Consider the following 17,879-nt stretch of genomic DNA (forward strand, 5'->3'; position numbering starts at 1 on the left):
AACAAAGCAAAAGAAATACTAACTCCTAATCAACTAACAACTAACATTTAATTTCAAGTCATTTACTTTTATGCACTTTAAATTTTGAGCTTTTATTCATTTGCCATTATTCATACCATTCAATTTGTTTACTTTAATGCCATTTTTACTTTGCCCACTTGGGCCATATTTTGTGATATATCGTGTTTGTATATACTTGTTTGTTTGTGTGGTCTTTTGACCTTAATTTACATGATAAGAACAAAAACCCTATAAAAAATTGTGTGGACTGTTGGTTTGATCTGAGACTATTGGACTTAGAATTTAGGCAACACTCCCTATGCAAAGGACTTGGTCAACACCAACTTTCATTAAACCAAGTGCTTGTGAAGTGAACATTCATCTAATACAATGTTGAAGGTCCATTTGAGTTCATCTGCAACATAATCATATTTGAAGTTGTTACTTTGAACTTGTGTCTAATGTCATCTTTGAAGTCATCTGATACATGGGAATTATGAAGAAGATCATGGAGTTGCTAAGCTTGGATGTGGCTATCTTTATTTGATGCCTTGCTCTTCATATTGCCATTTGTGTATTGATATTGCTTGATTCTAAAGTCCAAGGGAAATTTGGGTTTCTATATGACATTCTTGTCTATTGGATTGCAGCCCATTGGGCAGATCTTTTCAACTCTTAACTTTTAATTTTTGCTTAGGGTTAGTCTCTTCATCTCTTCCCCACTTCTTTAATTTCAAATCCCTCCCTCCTTTTAAAATCTTCTTTGCTTGTGTTTTCTAAACTTAGACCATATTGCAAATTAGAAACTTTGGCCTTATGCCATTGCATTTTTAAACTTATTTTCTTAATCAAACTTGTAAATGAACTTAACCATACTTGACTTAAAATTTCAAAAATACAAAAAGAACTAACACTCATTCAAACCTTTTAGGCCTTTGGTGCCTTTGTTAAACTTAAAATTTTGTTAAAAGCAACTTATTCACTTTGAAATTGTTACCACGAACTACGAGGTTTTGATCCCTCATTTTATGTTGGTACGTAGGCACAAGTCCGAAGGCCTTGCCAAACACAAAAATATAATTAATAAATTCTTTTATCATCCTTCCACTCTATTTATTGCAAACATCATTTTGTACAAAAACACATATGCACACAAGAAAGGGCTCCCTAGGAGTACCTAGGACACTTTGGATGCTAACACCTTCCCTCTGTGTAACCAACCCCCTTACATGTAATCTCTGGCATTTTATTAGTTTTGATTTGAAAACTTCTTATCTTTTGGGTTTTGTTCGTACTTTTCCCTTTTCCCTTGGAAACAATAAAAGTGCGGTGGCGACTCTGGTTTTGTTGACGTCTAGCTTATCCATAGCTTGATGATCATGAATTTACCGCTACAACGGTGGCTTGAAGTTGTGAGGAACTTGATCATCTCAGATAACTTTGGATAAATGTTGAGAATCCAGAGACTCCTTCTCTTCCTAAAGACTTTGTGTTTGCAAGACTTGGACACTGTCTTGCAAGACTTCATTTTGCTGACGAAGGGCTTCCACCATTGCAAGTAATTGAGTCATATCTGGTGGCGAGGGTGGATCACTTCAACTGGGAGATGATCCCGACATCGTCCAACTGAAGTATAAACGTTTTTATGATGGTTTTGTGCATCCTGGGTAAGTTTTATCGATGCCCCACAGTGGACGCCAAATATTCTTGTTAAAAAATACTAAAAGGTTGACTTCCCTATTTTAATTCAGTGAGAGCCTAAAAGGAATGGTTGAAGTGCCTATTATGTATTTTTGTCTCATTTTTTCCCTCCTTTATACTTCTATTTATAGGTCTTCATCTTGTTCCATTTTCCTTTGCTTGACCTTCCATATTCTTCATAAATATTTCTGGCAATAATGTCTGCCTCCTTATAATTACCATGTAACCTCTACCCCTTCACTAAATATAACTCTCTTGTCATAATGTACCATCTCGTAATCGTTCTTTATGACCTTTCAGATGACATCTTAGCCTCGTCGTCAGGTTCGGCTTACAGTAAGCAGATCATTCTCAGCTTTATAGAAGGTCATCTCTATCTTTGCTACTCCGATAATCTAACCGAATTCTGATTAGTAGATGACAATCTGACTATCCGATCTATTAACCTTATCATGCTCGGATGTCATGCTAACTCGGTCTCAAAGAACTCATGTACTCAAATAGGCTTCGTCAATATCGTACCTCGGTTGATCAACTAATTTTTCGTAATGTACAATTTATTTTATAAACATAAAAATAAAAATTGTAATACCTTGTATTTCCTTAAATACCCAAATTCCAATTAATTGAGATAAATTGAGTTCCTATGTGCTCTAAAAGTTATCAATTGGGATAACTAGAGTAATTAGTGAGTTCAGATTGACTTAATTAATATTAGGTGGGACTGACCTTTTATTAATTGGGATATTTTGGTAACACTAATAATGGGCCAATAGCTCTGGTAGAACAAATATGGTGGGAAGTGCCACTTAAGATATTTGTTTCCACCACTTACTAACCACACAATGCTCCATGGATTGTGGTCCACATGTTGCTATCTCTTACTACCTAGCATATGTCAATTGTTTTCTCTATGTATCAGACAAGTGAATAGAGAGAAAGAGGAATCTCAAGAGAAGAATATAAAACAAGCTAGTAGAAAAGAAGAAGAAGAAGAAGAAGAAGAAGAAGAAGAAGAAGAAGAAGAAAATCTTGGAAAGATCAAGAGCTTGGAACCAACACCATCATCTTCATCCTCATCTCACCTTCAACAACTTCTCCTCTTCTATTTCTTGAGATGGGTTCTAATTAGAAACCCTAGGATTTATAGAGATTAGGGTTGCAAAATCATAGATGAATCATGAAAGTTCAAGCTATATGATGAATATCTCTCTTGCTTGTGTTGATTTCCATGAATATGTGCTTTGATGTGTTCTTATGATTGTTGTGATTACATGAATTGTTATGGTTATGGGTATATGATTGGTTATGGTTACAACCTTGAAATTCTTGTGGTTATGAACTTGGAGTCCTTGTTATATATGTGTATATGAGCATGTAGTGTGATGGGTTTGTTGGAAGAAGGAGTGGGTGTTTTGTTGGAATTGGATTAACAGAGGAACTAGTGTTCTGTGAAGTGAAAAAGTGAAAATGTGTGAGGACCGATCGATTGGTCCCTGCAACCAATCGATTGCACAACCCTTTTGTTTTATAGAAAATGACATTTTAGCAAGACCAATCAATTAATAGTGTGTTACAATAGGTTGCACAAACTTTCTGTTTTGGAACAGTGGAAAAATTTTAGTGAGCCAATCGATTGACACTGAGGATCAATCGATTGATCCTATGCAAACTTTGAAAAACAGAAATGTGAGAGGAACCAATCGATTGGGCCTCCCCAACCAATAGATTGACTTATGTTAAAAACTTCAAAATCAATTTCTTAAGTGTTTCTAAGTGCATTCTTCCAACCATTAATCATTTGTGATGCCATGCTTATGTTGAATACATGCTAATGGTGAAAATTACATGATGAATCTAGTAAGTTAACCTAGGATTGGTATTAGGCCATGAGTTAGGTTTATAACTTAGACAACATGAGAAGACAGTATTCATTCGTACGATGCTTATATGGAGGTCGGACGAATGGTTGTTGTGATTGAGAATGAGACGCATTGTATGGAACATGCCATGTTATTGTTTGTGTATTGTGGTGAATGAAGTCACCTGTGATCGATGGATCTTGTTATGTTTTATGGAACCAATGATTTGTGGAACCGATCATGTATTCAGAATGTGTGTTTTTGTGTGATGGTGCACATCTCTATTTGGTATGCTTAGATGAGTAAGCATTGGGATGTGAGACTGATGATTCGAGCCTCAATTAGGTTTGAGTCTCAACCACGACGGACGTGGGGGAAAGTTGGACACCTAAGTGGGTTAGATTCCCATACAGTGAAAGAGGCCCTAAGTGGGTTAGATTCCCATACGGGTGACGGTCGCTTGAACTGGGGATTAAGCCTCATAGAGGACCTGATATCCACCGCAAAAATCGAATCATAAGAGCATGCATGAACTGGACCTGGCTTAGACGTAAGTCCATTCAGGAATAGATGTTTCATGATCTGAATAATAATCATGGTTGAGTTGCGAGAACTTAGGTGCATGTTGCCATACACTGCGAGTTAGTTTCCCCATCGCTTAAGTCTTAGTTACCTTGTTGACTTGAGTTGAATATTGATTAGAAAACCCTGTAGAGTCGAGTGGACCCATAAGATAGGGAACCCACTGAGATTATTATCTCACTCCATGTTGTTGATTATTTTTCAGGTGGTTCTGAGCAGGCGAAGGGAAAGGACAAGATAAAGTGATATCTTTCTTACCATATGTCTGGATGGCTTTTCTGCTGTGTAGATATTTTTGGGATCATTGTTTAATGATCTAGCTCTTAGTAGTTTTCTTTTGGGAACTCTTTGTGTACATTTTGTGCCATGTTATGTTTCTTTGGGGCATGTATGTATATGTACACCGTGCCTCTAGGCGCTTATGTATTTTAGTACCAGTTTTACACTATGTATAATATGTATTCTAGACATATATTATATGTGGGTGTTACAATTGGTATCAGAGCAGGTCATATCCTCGATCTAGCCATGAAATATTATAAGTATTTCTTTCTGCCTCATATGTGGGTTGTCATCATTTTCCTTGGTGTTTTATTCATAGTATTGAGCCTGGTCAACTTAATCTTATTTGTATGACATTCAGGATCATGGCTAACATGCACAGAGGTCGTGGTAGACCCAGAAAACCAGAATTCAGACTCTGAACCGCCAAGTGGTAGTGAAGGTTGTCAATGGCCTCAGTTTGTGCAACAGATGCAACAACAACATAACCAATTCATGCAACAGATGATGCAGCAGTGGAATGGTGGTTTGCGTCCTCAAGGGGTTCCACAAGAAGCTGTAGGTGGTAGTTTCCGAGATTTCTTCCGCATGAATCCTCCTAAATTCCATGGTGGGTTGAATCCTGTGAAGGCTAATGAGTGGATAACCAGCATGGAAAGGATTTTTCAGATAGTGCATTGTAGTGAGGAGAATAAGGTTGTGTTTGATTCTCACATGATAAAGAGTCCAGCTGTGAGATGGTGGGAGAGTGCTTCGACTCTTATGACCAATCAAGGAGTACCTAGGGATTGGGAGCATTTTAAGACTATTTTCCTGGATAAGTATTTTTCTAGTTCTTTGAGGACTCAGAAAGAGTTTGAGTTTCAACAGCTTAGGCAGGGTACTATGACAGTAGTTGTGTATGCTGAGAAGTTCGGAGATATGGCTGCTTATTCTAGACAAGCCGCATATGCACCATATGAGAGGTGAAAGATTGATCAGTTTCTTTTTGGTCTAAGGGGTGAAATTTCTCACAGTGTTTCTCAAAGGGAATTCACTACTTATGCTGAATTGTTAAGGCAATGTTATGTGGCTGACAATAGTTTGAAGAAGTTTCAAGAAGAAAGGCATCAGTATAGGAGTGCACAGAGAGACCAAGGGAGGCCAGGTAGTCAGTTCAGGCCTATATCTCAGGCTTTCAAAGGAAAACAGGTACAACATGAAAGACCTAACCATCCTCCTCAATGTCAAGTGTGTAAGAAGTCTCATTTTGGAAGATGTGTTGGAAGTGGAGTTAGGTGTTTTACTTGTCAGAGGGAGGTACACATGTCTAGGGAATGTCCTCATAATAAGAATCAAATGCAGGGGAGGAGCACTGGCCGAGTTTATATCTTGGATGTAAGGAAGGCTAAGAGCAGCAATGCCTTAATTGCTGGTACATGTCTCATTAATAATCATCCTTGTTTTGTATTGTTTGACTGTGGGGTGACACACTCTTTTGTATCAATTCAGTGCATGAATCGTCTTGGCTTGCAAGAAATTCCCTTGTCTCCTACTATGGTGGTTACTACCGCCATGGATAATGTGGTTGAGACACCGTTAATTTGTGAAAATTGTTCTCTCTCGGTGAATGGTAGAATTTTCTAGATTGATCTTATTTGCTTACCACTTAAGAAGGTTGATATGGTTTTGGGGATGGATTGGTTTTCTGCCAATTCGGTGTTTATTGGATGTGAAGAGAAGTTGATTATCATTCCATCTAGTGAATCTACTCCAAAGGATGTATTAACTACTATCTTAGAAGGTACGGTTGGTATGGTTAATTTCTTATTTGAGAAGGAAAAGTCAGTTCTCTTGATACTTACCAAGGAATCTAGCGATAATCTGAGTGTTAAGCAAATTCCTATTGTTTGTGAATTTCCGGAAGTTCTCCCTGAGGATGTCACCTCTCTTCCTCCTTAAAGGGAAGTGGAATTCTCTATTGATCTTATACCTGGGACGACTCCAATCTCCGTTTCTTCGTATCGCATGGCGCCACTCGAGTCGAGAGAGTTGAAGAATCAATTGGAAAAGTTGTAAACCAAGAATTTCATCCGACCTAGTGTCTCACCATGGGGAGCTCCAGTGTTACTAGTAAAGAAGAAGGACGGTAGCATGAGGTTGTGTATTGATTATCTCTAGTTGAATAAAGTTACCATTAAGAACAAGTATCCTCTGCCAAGGATAGAAGATTTGTTAGATCAGTTGAAAGGAGCCTGCGTGTTCTCGAAGATTGATTTATGATCGGGCTATCATCAAATAAGAGTTAAGAGTTCGGATGTACCAAAGACCGCATTTAGAACCCGATATGACCATTATGAGTTTCTTGTAATGCCTTTTGGTGTGACGAATGCTCCTGTTGTTTTTATGGACTATATGAATCGGATATTTCAACCTTACTTGGACCAGTTCGTGGTGATCTTTATTGACGACATCCTTATTTATTCTCGTACTCCCCAAGAGCACGGAGGACACCTAAGGATTGTTCTATTTGTACTGCAAGAGAAGCAACTTTTTGCCAAGTTAAGTAAGTGTGAATTTTGGATGAACGAAGTGAAGTTTCTTGGTCGTGTCATATCACAAGGAGGAGTATCAGTGGATCCATCAAAAGTTGAAGCAGTTATTAATTGGGAAAGACCGAAGAATGCTTCCGAAGTCATAAGTTTCTTAGGTTTGGCAGGTTACTATCGAAGGTTTATAAAGGGGTTTTCGCAGATAGCATTACCAATGATTAGACTTACCCGAAAGGAAATTTCTTTTAAATGGGATTCGAAGTGTGAGAAGAGTTTTATGAGTTTGAAGGAAAAGCTAACAATTGCTCATGTTTTTGTCATCCCTGATCCTAGTAAGCCTTATGAAGTATTTTGTGATGCCTCTAAGAAAGAATTAGGAGGGGTGTTAATGCAGAATGGTCAGGTTGTAGCTTATGCCTCTCGTCAGTTGAAGCCTCGTGAAGAGAACTATCCGACTCATGATCTTGAACTAGCTACTGTTGTTTTTGCATTGAAAGTGTGGCGACATTACTTGTATGGGGTACATTTTGAGATGTTTAGTGATCACAAAAGTTTGAAATACTTATTCGACCAGAAAGAGTTAAACATGAGACAAAGGAGATGGATGGAGTATTTGAAGGACTTTGATTTTGAGCTTAAGTATCACTCGGGGAAGGCGAATAAGGTTGCGGATGCCTTAAGTCCGAAAGAGATGCATAAAGCTGAGTTGATGATGTTAGAATACGCATTGTTGGAAAAGTTCCGAGATCTTAATCTTCAGTTTAGTTGGACACAGGATGGTGTGATAATGGGAAATTTGAATGTTACTTCTAACCTAAGGGAAGAAATCTAACAAGGACAAATGATAAATGAGAAGTTGCAAGAGATGTCGATTCAACCAGGTTTTGCTCAGTCACCAGATGGACTTATTCTGTTTAAACAAAGGATTTGTGTTCCAAATGATGCCGAGCTGAAAATAAAAGTTTTAGAGGAATATCACAAATGGGCGTTTACTATACATCCAGGTTCATCGAAGATGTATCAAGAATTGAAGAAGGACTATTGGTAGCCTAGAATCAAAAGGGATATTGCAGAGTATGTGTCGGAATGTATTATATGCCAGTAGGTAAAGATCAAACATCCGAAACCAGGTGGTTTATTGCGACCTTTAGAGATTCCAGTTTGGAAATGGGATAGTATTTCAATGGATTTTGCAGTAGGGTTACCTCGGACCCAAGGCGGTTATGATTCAATTTGGGTGATTTTGGAACGGTTAACTAAGTCCACGCACTTCTTGGTCGTGAAGACTACTTACAAGGTAAGTCACCTTGCACGGTTGTTCATTTCAGAAATTGTTAGGTTGCATGGTGTTCCAACTAGTATTGTCTCCGATAGAGACCCAAAGTTTACTTCAAGATTTTGGAAGGCAGTCCAACAAGCTATGGGATCGAGATTGTTTTGAGTACTTTTAATCATCCTCAAACGGATGGTCAGACTGAACGGATGATACAAATGCTGGAAGATATGTTAAGAGCTTGTGTACTTGAAAGTGGAGGGAATTGGAAGGAGCTTTTACCATTGATTGAATTCGCATATAACAATAGTTATCATACAAGTATTGGGATGGCTCCTTATGAAGCCTTGTATGGACGGAAATGTAGGACACCTCTATGTTGGAAAAAAGTTGATGAAGAAAGGATCTTAGGACCGAAGATTATTCAAGAGACTACGGAAAAGATAAGGATGGCCCGTGATAAGATGAAGAAAGCACAAGATCTCCAAAAGAGCTATGCGGATCACAGGAGAAGACCATTGGAATTTGATGAAGGTGATCATATTTTTGAAGGTGACTCCGAGGTTGAGACTGAAAGGACTGTTTAAGTCACGGAAGTTAAGTCCGAGATACATAGGGCCATACCAGATTATAGAGAGGATCGGAGAAGTAGCCTACAAATTGGCTTTACCACCTTCTCTATCAGAAATGCATGACGTTTTTCACGTATCTCAACTCCGGAAGTTCATTCCAGATTCTCTTCATCCTATTCTTCCAGATTCAATAGAAGTAGAAGCAGATCTGACTTTCGAACCTCTACAAAGTCGCATTGCAGAATGAGAAGTTAAGGTATTAAGGAATAAGGAGATTCCTCTTGTTAAGGTTCAGTGGGATGAATCACATCCGGGCGATGCTACTTGGGAACTGGAGTCAAAAATGTGAGAAACTTACCCTCATCTCTTCCAAGTAATATTTAAATTCGAGGACAAATTTTATTTAAGGGGGGAGGATGTAATACCCCGTATTTTCTTAAATACCCAAATTCCTATTAATTGAGATAAATTGAGTTCCTATGTGCTCTAAAAGTTTCCAATTGAGATAAATAGAGTAAATAGTGAGTTCAGGTTGACTTAATTAATATTAGGTGGGACTGACATTTTATTAATTGAGACATTTTGATAACACTAATAATGGGTCAATAGCTCTGGTAAAACAAATATGGTGGGTAGTGCCACTTAAGATATTTCTTTCCACCACTTACTAACCACACAATGCTCCATGGATTGTGGTCCACATGTTGTTATCTCTTACTACCTACCATATGCCAATTGTTTTCTCTATGTATTAGACAAGTGAATAAAGAGAAAGAGGAAGGGTTCTAGTTAGAAACCCTAGGATTTCTAAAGATTAGGGTTCATAGATGAATCATGAAAGTCCATGTTATATTATGAATATCTTTCTTGCTTGTGTGGATTTCCATGAACATGTGCTTTGATGTGTTCTTATGATTGGTGTGATTACATGAATTGTTATGGTTATGGGTAAATGATTGGTTGTGGTTATGACCTTGAAATACTTGTGGGTATGAACTTGGAATCCTTGTTATATATGTGTATATGAGCATGTAGTGTGATGGGTTTGTTGGAAGAAGGAGTGAGTGTTTTGTTGGAAATGGATTAACAGAGGAAATGGTGCTCTGTGAAAAAGTGGAAATGTGTGAGGGCCAATCGATTGGTCCCTGCAACCAATCGATTGCACAACCCTTTTGTTTTGCAGAAAATGACATTTTAGCAGGACCAATTGATTGACAGTGTATTACAATCGATTGCACAAACTTTCTGTTTTGGAACAGCGGAAAATTTTTAGTGAGCCAATCGATTGATACTGAGGATCAATCGATTGATCCTATGCAAACTTTGAAAAACAGAAATGTGAAAGGAACTAATCGATTGGGCCTCCCCAACCAATCGATTGACTTATGTTAAAAACTTCACAATCCATTTCTTAAGTGTTTCTAAGTGCATTCTTCCAACCATTAATCATTTGTGATGCCATGCTTATGTTGAATACATGCTAATGGTGAGAATTACATGATGAATTTAGTAAGTTAACCTAGGATTGGTATTAGGCCATGAGTTAGGTTTATAACTTAGACAACGTGAGAAGACGGTATTCATTCGTACGACGTTTATGTGGAGGTCGTGGACGAATGGTTGTTGTGATTGAGAATGAGACGCATTGTATGGAACATGTCATGTTATTGTTTGTGTATTGTGGTGAATGAAGTTACTTGTGATCGATGGATCTTGTTATGGTTTGTGAAACCAATGATTTGTGGAACCGATCGTGTATTCAGAATGTGTGTTTTTGTGTGATGGTGTACATCTCTATTTGGTATGCTTAGATGAGTAAGCATTGGGATGTGAGACCGATGATTCGAGCCTCAACTGGGTTTGAGTCACAACCATGGTGGATGTTGGGGAAAGGTGGACACCTAAGTGGGTTAGATTCTCATACGGTGAAAGAGACCCTAAGTGGGTTAGATTCATATACGGGTGACAGTCGCTTGAATTGGGGATTAAGCCTCATAAAGGACCCGATATCCACCGCGAAAATCGAATCATACGAGCATGCATGAACCGAACCTGACTTAGACGTAAGCCCGTTCGGGAATTGATGTTTCGTGATCTGAATAATGATCGTGGTTGAGTTGTGAGAACTCAGGTGCATGTTGCCATACATTGCGGGTTAGTTTCCCCATCGCTTAAGTCTTCGTTCCCTTGTTGACTTGAGTTGAATATTGATTAGAAAACCCTGTAAAGTCGAGTGGATCCATAAGACTGGGAACCCACTGAGATTATTATTTCACCCCATATTGTTGATTATTTTTCAGGTGCTTCTGAGCAGACGAAAGGTAAGGACTAGATGGAGTGATGTCTTGCTTACCTGATGACTGAATGGCTTTTCTGTTGTGTAGATATTTTTGGGATCATTGTTTAATGATTCTATGTTATGTTTCTTTTGAACATGTATGTATATGTACACTGTGTCGCTAGGCGCTTATGTATTTCAGTACCAGTTTTACACTATATATAATATGTATTCTAGACATATATTATACGTGTTAACAAAAAAAAATCATATTTTAAATTACAATATTATGCTTTTCTCAATAAATGTGGTTATATATATTTTTCTTATCATTATGTTGTCTTTTTTAAATAAATGTGATTTTATTTTATTTTTATACATTAGAACAAAGATATGTTACTTGTTCAATTTCTTATCCACGGGACAAAACCCAAGTTTAGAAGAGATGTCAAAAATTTGTTCAAAAGTAGTAATAGTAATAATTTGACATACAACAAGCCGTTACAAAATTTAATTTTTCTTTTACCTGAGTTTTAATCCACTATACTTTTTAAAAAAAGAAAGAATTCCATGACCATACATATTTTCTTTTATGTGTTTCGCTATCAATCTAGAGTAAATTAACTTTTTTTTCTAACACCCATTTGTTATCATTATCCCAAAAGTATCCAAGAAAAGTCTTAGCAGCATCCAAACTTGGAAAATACGTGGGTTCAAGAAACATATGAGTCAACGAGTCACCGCCGTCGCAACTCAACCCAACTCGGTTTCCATTCGCCTCAGAACTCCCCATCACCACCGTCAGCACCTGCTTGTAACCATAGAAGAATCTCTTCATAGAAACTTCAATAGCTTGCATAGCCTGCAACAAGTGAACCTTCTCGAACCCACTCTTCTTCTCCGCTACATACAGCTTCATCGCCGCCTCTTGAATCCTAGGTCCACCTTTAGGGTCAGCCTCCACCTCCAATATCTCCGGCACTCTATGCCGCAAATCTCTACACATCTTCGTCACGTTTACCAACTCCTTCGACCGCATGCAAAACGCCGCCGTCTCGTATGATGACGATTTCACCGATAACTGATTCTTCAGCTTCAAGAAATCAGCTGGATCCATCATCAGATGAACGTCTTCAATATCGGCAAGAAGCTTCCAGATCCTCTCCACCGCGTAACAATCCTCCGCCGCTTTCTCCATCCTCCTCCCCTCGATCGCGTCGCTGATTCTTTCTAGAAGCTTCCGTGATACGTGGATCCACGACTCAACAATCTGATGAGTCGCGTGCACCGTGTGATTCTCGTAGTTCTCGATACGATCGTCGTACGGCGTCGTTTTCAGCGCGTGAACTTCGTTCGGCTTGCAAACGGTGTCGTATCTGAGACTCGGTTTTCCAGCGAGGTTCGGCTCACCCAAACCTAGCGTATAAGAACACCTCATCATTTGACACTCCACGGAGAGAAGAATCCTCTGCGCCACGTCCTTTGATTTGTACCACGTGGCAAGCCGTGGAAGAAGACTCGTCTCGCTGTAGCTTCTGCTTTTGCTATCGCCGCTGCTGAGATAAGCGGTTGGTACTGTGCCACGTGTCTCGGGGTTTTGTTCTTCATCTTCACATAGCATGGCGATAATCTCAATCTGCTGCGTGGCAATGGATTCGAGTCTACGGTTCCATTCTGTTCGGTTCGTATAGGGTCTGGGGTCGGAGAGAACCGTAGAGATGAAACGGAAGGTGATTTCGAGAGCTTGCAAAGCTGGTTTTAGGATTGGTTCATTGCTCCAGTTTGGGAATTCTCTTGATTCCCAAAGCTTGCGGACCTCCGGGAGGCGGAGGTAGTAGTCATACGCCGCGCAAAGAGGAGGTGCCGCCGCGGAGATATCATTTGTGATTGAAGGTGGTTGCAACAACGGTAGGGAGTTGTTGCGTGGTGAGGACTTGTCGGAGATAGAAAGTTTTGGAGATTTGGAAGGCATGTCGGAATTTGGCATGTTTAATTTCCAGTGTAAATCAACCATGTTTGAATATAAGTAAAATTGTTAGTAGTAGTTGTAGTGTTTTCTTTTTCAATGATAAGAATGAGAATAGAGTAATTGTTGTGTTTTGTGTTTGTGTTGTGGAGTTGAAATGGATAAGGGAAGAGAGAAGGGTATTTATATGAGAAGAGAAAGAAGATGTGGATTGTGAAATTTGAAACAGCTGGGAAAGGAGAAAAAAGACGTGTGGACTGCAAGGATTGTATTGTGCTAGGGTGCATGAAGAACGAGGAATTTGAAAGTCGCGGTGGTTTGAAGAATTATTTTAAAATTTGCGTGGGAGAAAATTAAAATTAAAGTAATGAAAATATTTTTTTTATTTGATTTTGTTATGAAGGCATGCTCATTAATTAATGACAGCAAAACATGATAATAGATAAAATAATGTTGAATGAAATAGTGGGAAAGGGAGAGGAATGGTGGAGCGGCACATGAAGATTGAAGCTTATCCACAAGACATAAAACATGCGAAGACAAAGAAAGAAGGCGTCTGTTTACTTTGAATGTCGGAGGGGAATATTGTTAAAAATTATCGACTTTTTTTTATAATAATTAAATGCAAAGTAGTGGAAATGAGTTAGACTTTTTTAAATGGTGGATGAAAATATTTGAAGTTAGGGACATTGGATACACGTTATCGTGATATTTCGCCAATGCTTTTTGACATTGTGGCCAATCACTCGGCGCCCGTTACGTTATAAATAATTATTATGGTACATTGGACGGGCTTGCTGCTTTTGGCACTATTCTTAATCCTTTTTCCGGGGGAATCCACTCACCAAATTCCCTTCTTGTTATTTGACACGAAACACTCTAATAGATCATCTTTTTTGAATTTAACTTTTCTTAATAAGTTGTGATGGATTGTCCAGAAGGTCTAAAGAAACATAAGCTCAATAAAGATTAAGGCATCATTCGATATAATAATTGTATTTTTTTTTTTTTTTAGAAGTAGGTCAACTTTAATGCGAGCGGCTAGGTAAATCTGATCATCAAATGCATCTCACGCATGCAGTTATCAATCATTTCTTTTATTTTAGATAAAAATGTACCACTTCATATGTATTCAAATAATTTTTCATTCAAACTTTATTTTTAGTCTCTTACTGATTTGATCATTGATGTGCTAACATTGTAGGTTGGCTCCTTCTCCAATTCATCAGAAGCCCCAAACCACCACAATCAACTTCAGGTTCATACACTCCAATCAATTCTAGATCCAACACAAAACATTGGCGCCATCTATGGAATCAACTTTTAATTTCTACGATTTTTCACGATTAAACTTCTCTCGATTTAATCGAGCCTTCTCCTATTAGAAAACCACATCTCTTTCAATCGAAGCTTGGATCTCCATTTCCTAATCACTTATGTTATATTCAAAATCTCCTCCTTCAAATCATCCATTGTATCTGCAATAATGGCGGCTTCCAAAGCTACTCGCTTCGTCGTCCAACGACAAGTTATTGTTGCCGCTAAGGTAGCCATGAATCATTCACCCCCTTAAGGGACAAGCAATCAAGTACTACTCCACTTATTCCCTTACCTCAAGATCATGTCCAACCTATGACATATCATAAAGTGTTTCAACCTCCTTCATTCCTTATATCTACACAACAGTTTCAGCAAGGCGGACCTTCGTTCAAGCCTCCAATGCTCCCTACAATGATGCATGTATAATAAATGATTCCCGAATTTAAACTCTTGTAGGCTAATCAAGGTTTGTAGGGAGGCAAGGACCTGCTGAGCAGCATCTACCATATGGTGCAGTAGTAGCACTCACATACCATAACAGAGAGATTGATTCAAATTGAAGAAATATTACATAATTTGAATCCGAAGAATAACATTGTTCAAGAGGCGGCTTTGCATAAAACTGTCGATTTTGAATCAAGAAGAGATCCATAAGTCATTAAGTCGTTGACAATATAGACAACACGCTCCTTCCCATGATTCTCAAGCAATTTTGGACCTGAATACATCACTTGATGGGCCTATCACACGCCCATGCAAGCATGCAAGGTGAATTGCTAAAATAGGCAAAATTTGGAAGTGTGTGGAAATGAATCTCATGGCCTATAAATACAACCTCTCATGCCCAGGCTTTGAACATGTATTCCAAACCCTCACCACTAAAGGATAATCTTAAAGGTTTTCATTTGAAAGTCGAGCTTCAAATCTCATTTTGTTTTGAGATTGAAACTCCAAGAGTCCAGGCCATTTTCTGATCTTAATCACTTCCTACAAGCTTCTCAAACAAAGTCAATGACAATTAGAATCAAGATCAAGCAATGTTGAAGCTCCCCCGAAGGTAATTTTTCAGAATTTCCATCTCTTCAATTCTCCCTCAGTTCTTCACCATTCTTTATGATTTTTGGTTGGCTGAAGTCCTACCAATATAGGCAAGAAGATTAAGTTGTTTTGAGGTCAAATCTAAGCAACTCAGTTCATGATCCTCAAAATTCAAATCCATGTATCTCTTTATTAACTTGGAATTGGAGAAAAGTGAGGTCAGATTCGTGATCCTGAGCATTTTCTCGTTGAAATAACGTCCTTGTTTGTCATTTTCCATTAAAATAAAGTTGGACCAGTCTGGTGGAGGTCACCGGAGAAGATGACCGGAGCCCTAGCTCCGGTGGTGTGTTGACACACCTCATGGCCATCTGATCATGTTTGGATGTTATAATCTGGACCTTTATTTTGCATTACCATGCGTACATTAATATGACTTGAGTGCATGGTGGAACGCGCGCGTGTGACCCTCACATCTGCCACCTCAATTAATGAGGAAGATCTGATGGGCCTTGTTTTTTTTAATTCTATTTTATTTTTTTTCTGATTTTTTTCATTTAATCCCTTTATTTTGTTTAATTCATATTAATTTCATTTTTAATTCAAAAAATATGAGACTTTCACCAAAAATCTTTAAATATTTTCCTCTTTCATTTTCTGAATTAAAATTATTTTTTGGATTAATTTTGATATTTTTTATGAATTAATTGTTTTTGTGCATATTTTTTATTATTTAAAAATACTTCTGACTTTTAAAAAATCATGAAATTTCTTGTCTAAGGTCCTTTGACCTTGTTTGACCTAGGATAAATCTCTTGGCCATTTATTTGGTGTTTTGAAGAGATTTTAGGTTTTGACCAAATTAAATTGAATTTAAATATATTTTTAATTGATTAATTGTGTAAAAGTTTTGTTGAGCCATTTTCATTGACTTGTGATGTTTGACTATGTGTTTGGGCCTTGGTCAAGGTTGATTTGACTTTTGTTGAGTTAAAATAATTGGATTTAGGGGATTGATGAAATGTACAATCCATCTCCCAAAATGAATGAATGATTTTAATTTGATAAAATTCCTCCCATGGCCAATTTGTGTTTCTCTCATCTCCCTTCCCTCTTCATCTTCAATCCCATTAATTCCCATCCCTTTCATTGACCAATGAAATCTCCAAATCCTAAGGCTAATTGGTTCATCAATAGCCTTATGTTAGATGAACCAATACAAGTATGGATGAGATAGGTCCAACCTTTGATCTTTTTCTTTTAGTGTGTGGTATATTTTAGAAGTTTGGTTCATTATACCAAATCTCTAACATGCATTAGTATCCAAATTTTTATTTCCCGACCTCAGATAGTTGTGAATTCTACATAAGTCCAATTACGATTGCTTAACATAGAGCTAAATTTGACCCTAAAGGCATAACATTCTAGTAAGTGAGATTGTAAGTCTCCCATCTTTCATGGTATTGTGTGGAAACTTGGCCTTTTTTCTTTCCTTTGGAAGATGTCTTGGTTCAAGGATCCATGCTTGTGAATAGATGGTTGAGTGTTCCCCAAAGAATGACTTAATCAATTAAAAAGAAAAACTCCGCTAACATCTACTTAGCTATGACTAACACTAACTATTATTAAATTTGCTTTTCTTTCAAGTCATTTACTTTATGCAATTTAATTTCAAGTCATTTACCATTCATTTCCATTTACATATCATTTAACTTGTTTATGTTTATGTCATTTTCATTTTGCTCATTTGAGCCATATATTGTGATTGTATATATTTGTTTGTGTATTTTGTTTGTGTTTTGGTCTTAGGACCTTAAAATACTTAATAAACAGCAAAAAACCCTGAAAAATGTTTGTGTGGACTGTTGGGTCTGATATGAACTTTTGGACTTAGAATTAGGAAACATTCCATATGCAAAAGGATTTGGCCAATGCCAACATTTCTGAGACCAAGTTATTGTGATTTGGGTTTTCATCTGATGCAAGTATTTGGATCCACTTGAGTTCATCTGCTCCATGGTCTTGATGCAACTGTTATTTTGATCTCATGCCTAATACCTTATTCTGAGTAAAAACTCAAGGAGTATTTCATCTGATTCATGAGAAGACAAAGAAGACGGTTAGCTATGGACTTGCTTGCTTGGATGTGACCATCTTTATTTGATGCCTTGCTCTTCATATTGCTAATTGCTTACTGACTATTGTTTGATTCAAAGTCCAAAGAGAAAGTGGGTTTTCTATATGACATTCTTGTTTGTTGGATTGCATCCCATTTGTCAGATCTTTCAACTCTTAACTTTTAATTTTATGCTTAGGATTAGTCTCTTCATCTTCTCCCAATTCTTAAATTTCAAAATCTCTCCCCCTTTTCAAAAACTTTCTTTTCTTGTGATTTCAAACTTAGACTTTATTGCAAATTAGAAACTTTGGCCTTATGCCATTAGATTTTAAAACTCTTTTCTTAATCAAACTTG

At 37.7% G+C, this 17,879-nt stretch overlaps 2 protein-coding genes across 2 annotated transcripts; one reads left to right on the forward strand and one right to left on the reverse strand.

Moving 5' to 3' along the window:
- Nucleotides 1–4,158: 4,158 nt before the first annotated feature.
- LOC127080227 (uncharacterized) lies at nucleotides 4,159–6,368 on the forward strand. The gene is made up of 4 exons (XM_051020555.1): nucleotides 4,159–4,204; nucleotides 4,789–5,392; nucleotides 5,444–6,032; nucleotides 6,084–6,368. The coding sequence occupies exons 1-4, from the start codon at nucleotides 4,159–4,161 to the stop codon at nucleotides 6,366–6,368; spliced, it is 1,524 nt and encodes a 507-aa protein (XP_050876512.1).
- Nucleotides 6,369–11,531: 5,163 nt separating this feature from the next.
- On the reverse strand, nucleotides 11,532–13,425 carry LOC127083938 (nematode resistance protein-like HSPRO2). Its single transcript, XM_051024306.1, has one exon. It carries the CDS (start codon nucleotides 13,093–13,095, stop codon nucleotides 11,692–11,694), a length of 1,404 nt encoding a protein of 467 aa, XP_050880263.1. The 5' UTR covers nucleotides 13,096–13,425; the 3' UTR covers nucleotides 11,532–11,691.
- Between the last annotated feature and the right edge of the window lie 4,454 nt (nucleotides 13,426–17,879).

Source organism: Lathyrus oleraceus, chromosome 5 (genome assembly GCF_024323335.1).
Source record: "Lathyrus oleraceus cultivar Zhongwan6 chromosome 5, CAAS_Psat_ZW6_1.0, whole genome shotgun sequence".
Lineage (NCBI taxonomy): Eukaryota > Viridiplantae > Streptophyta > Magnoliopsida > Fabales > Fabaceae > Lathyrus > Lathyrus oleraceus.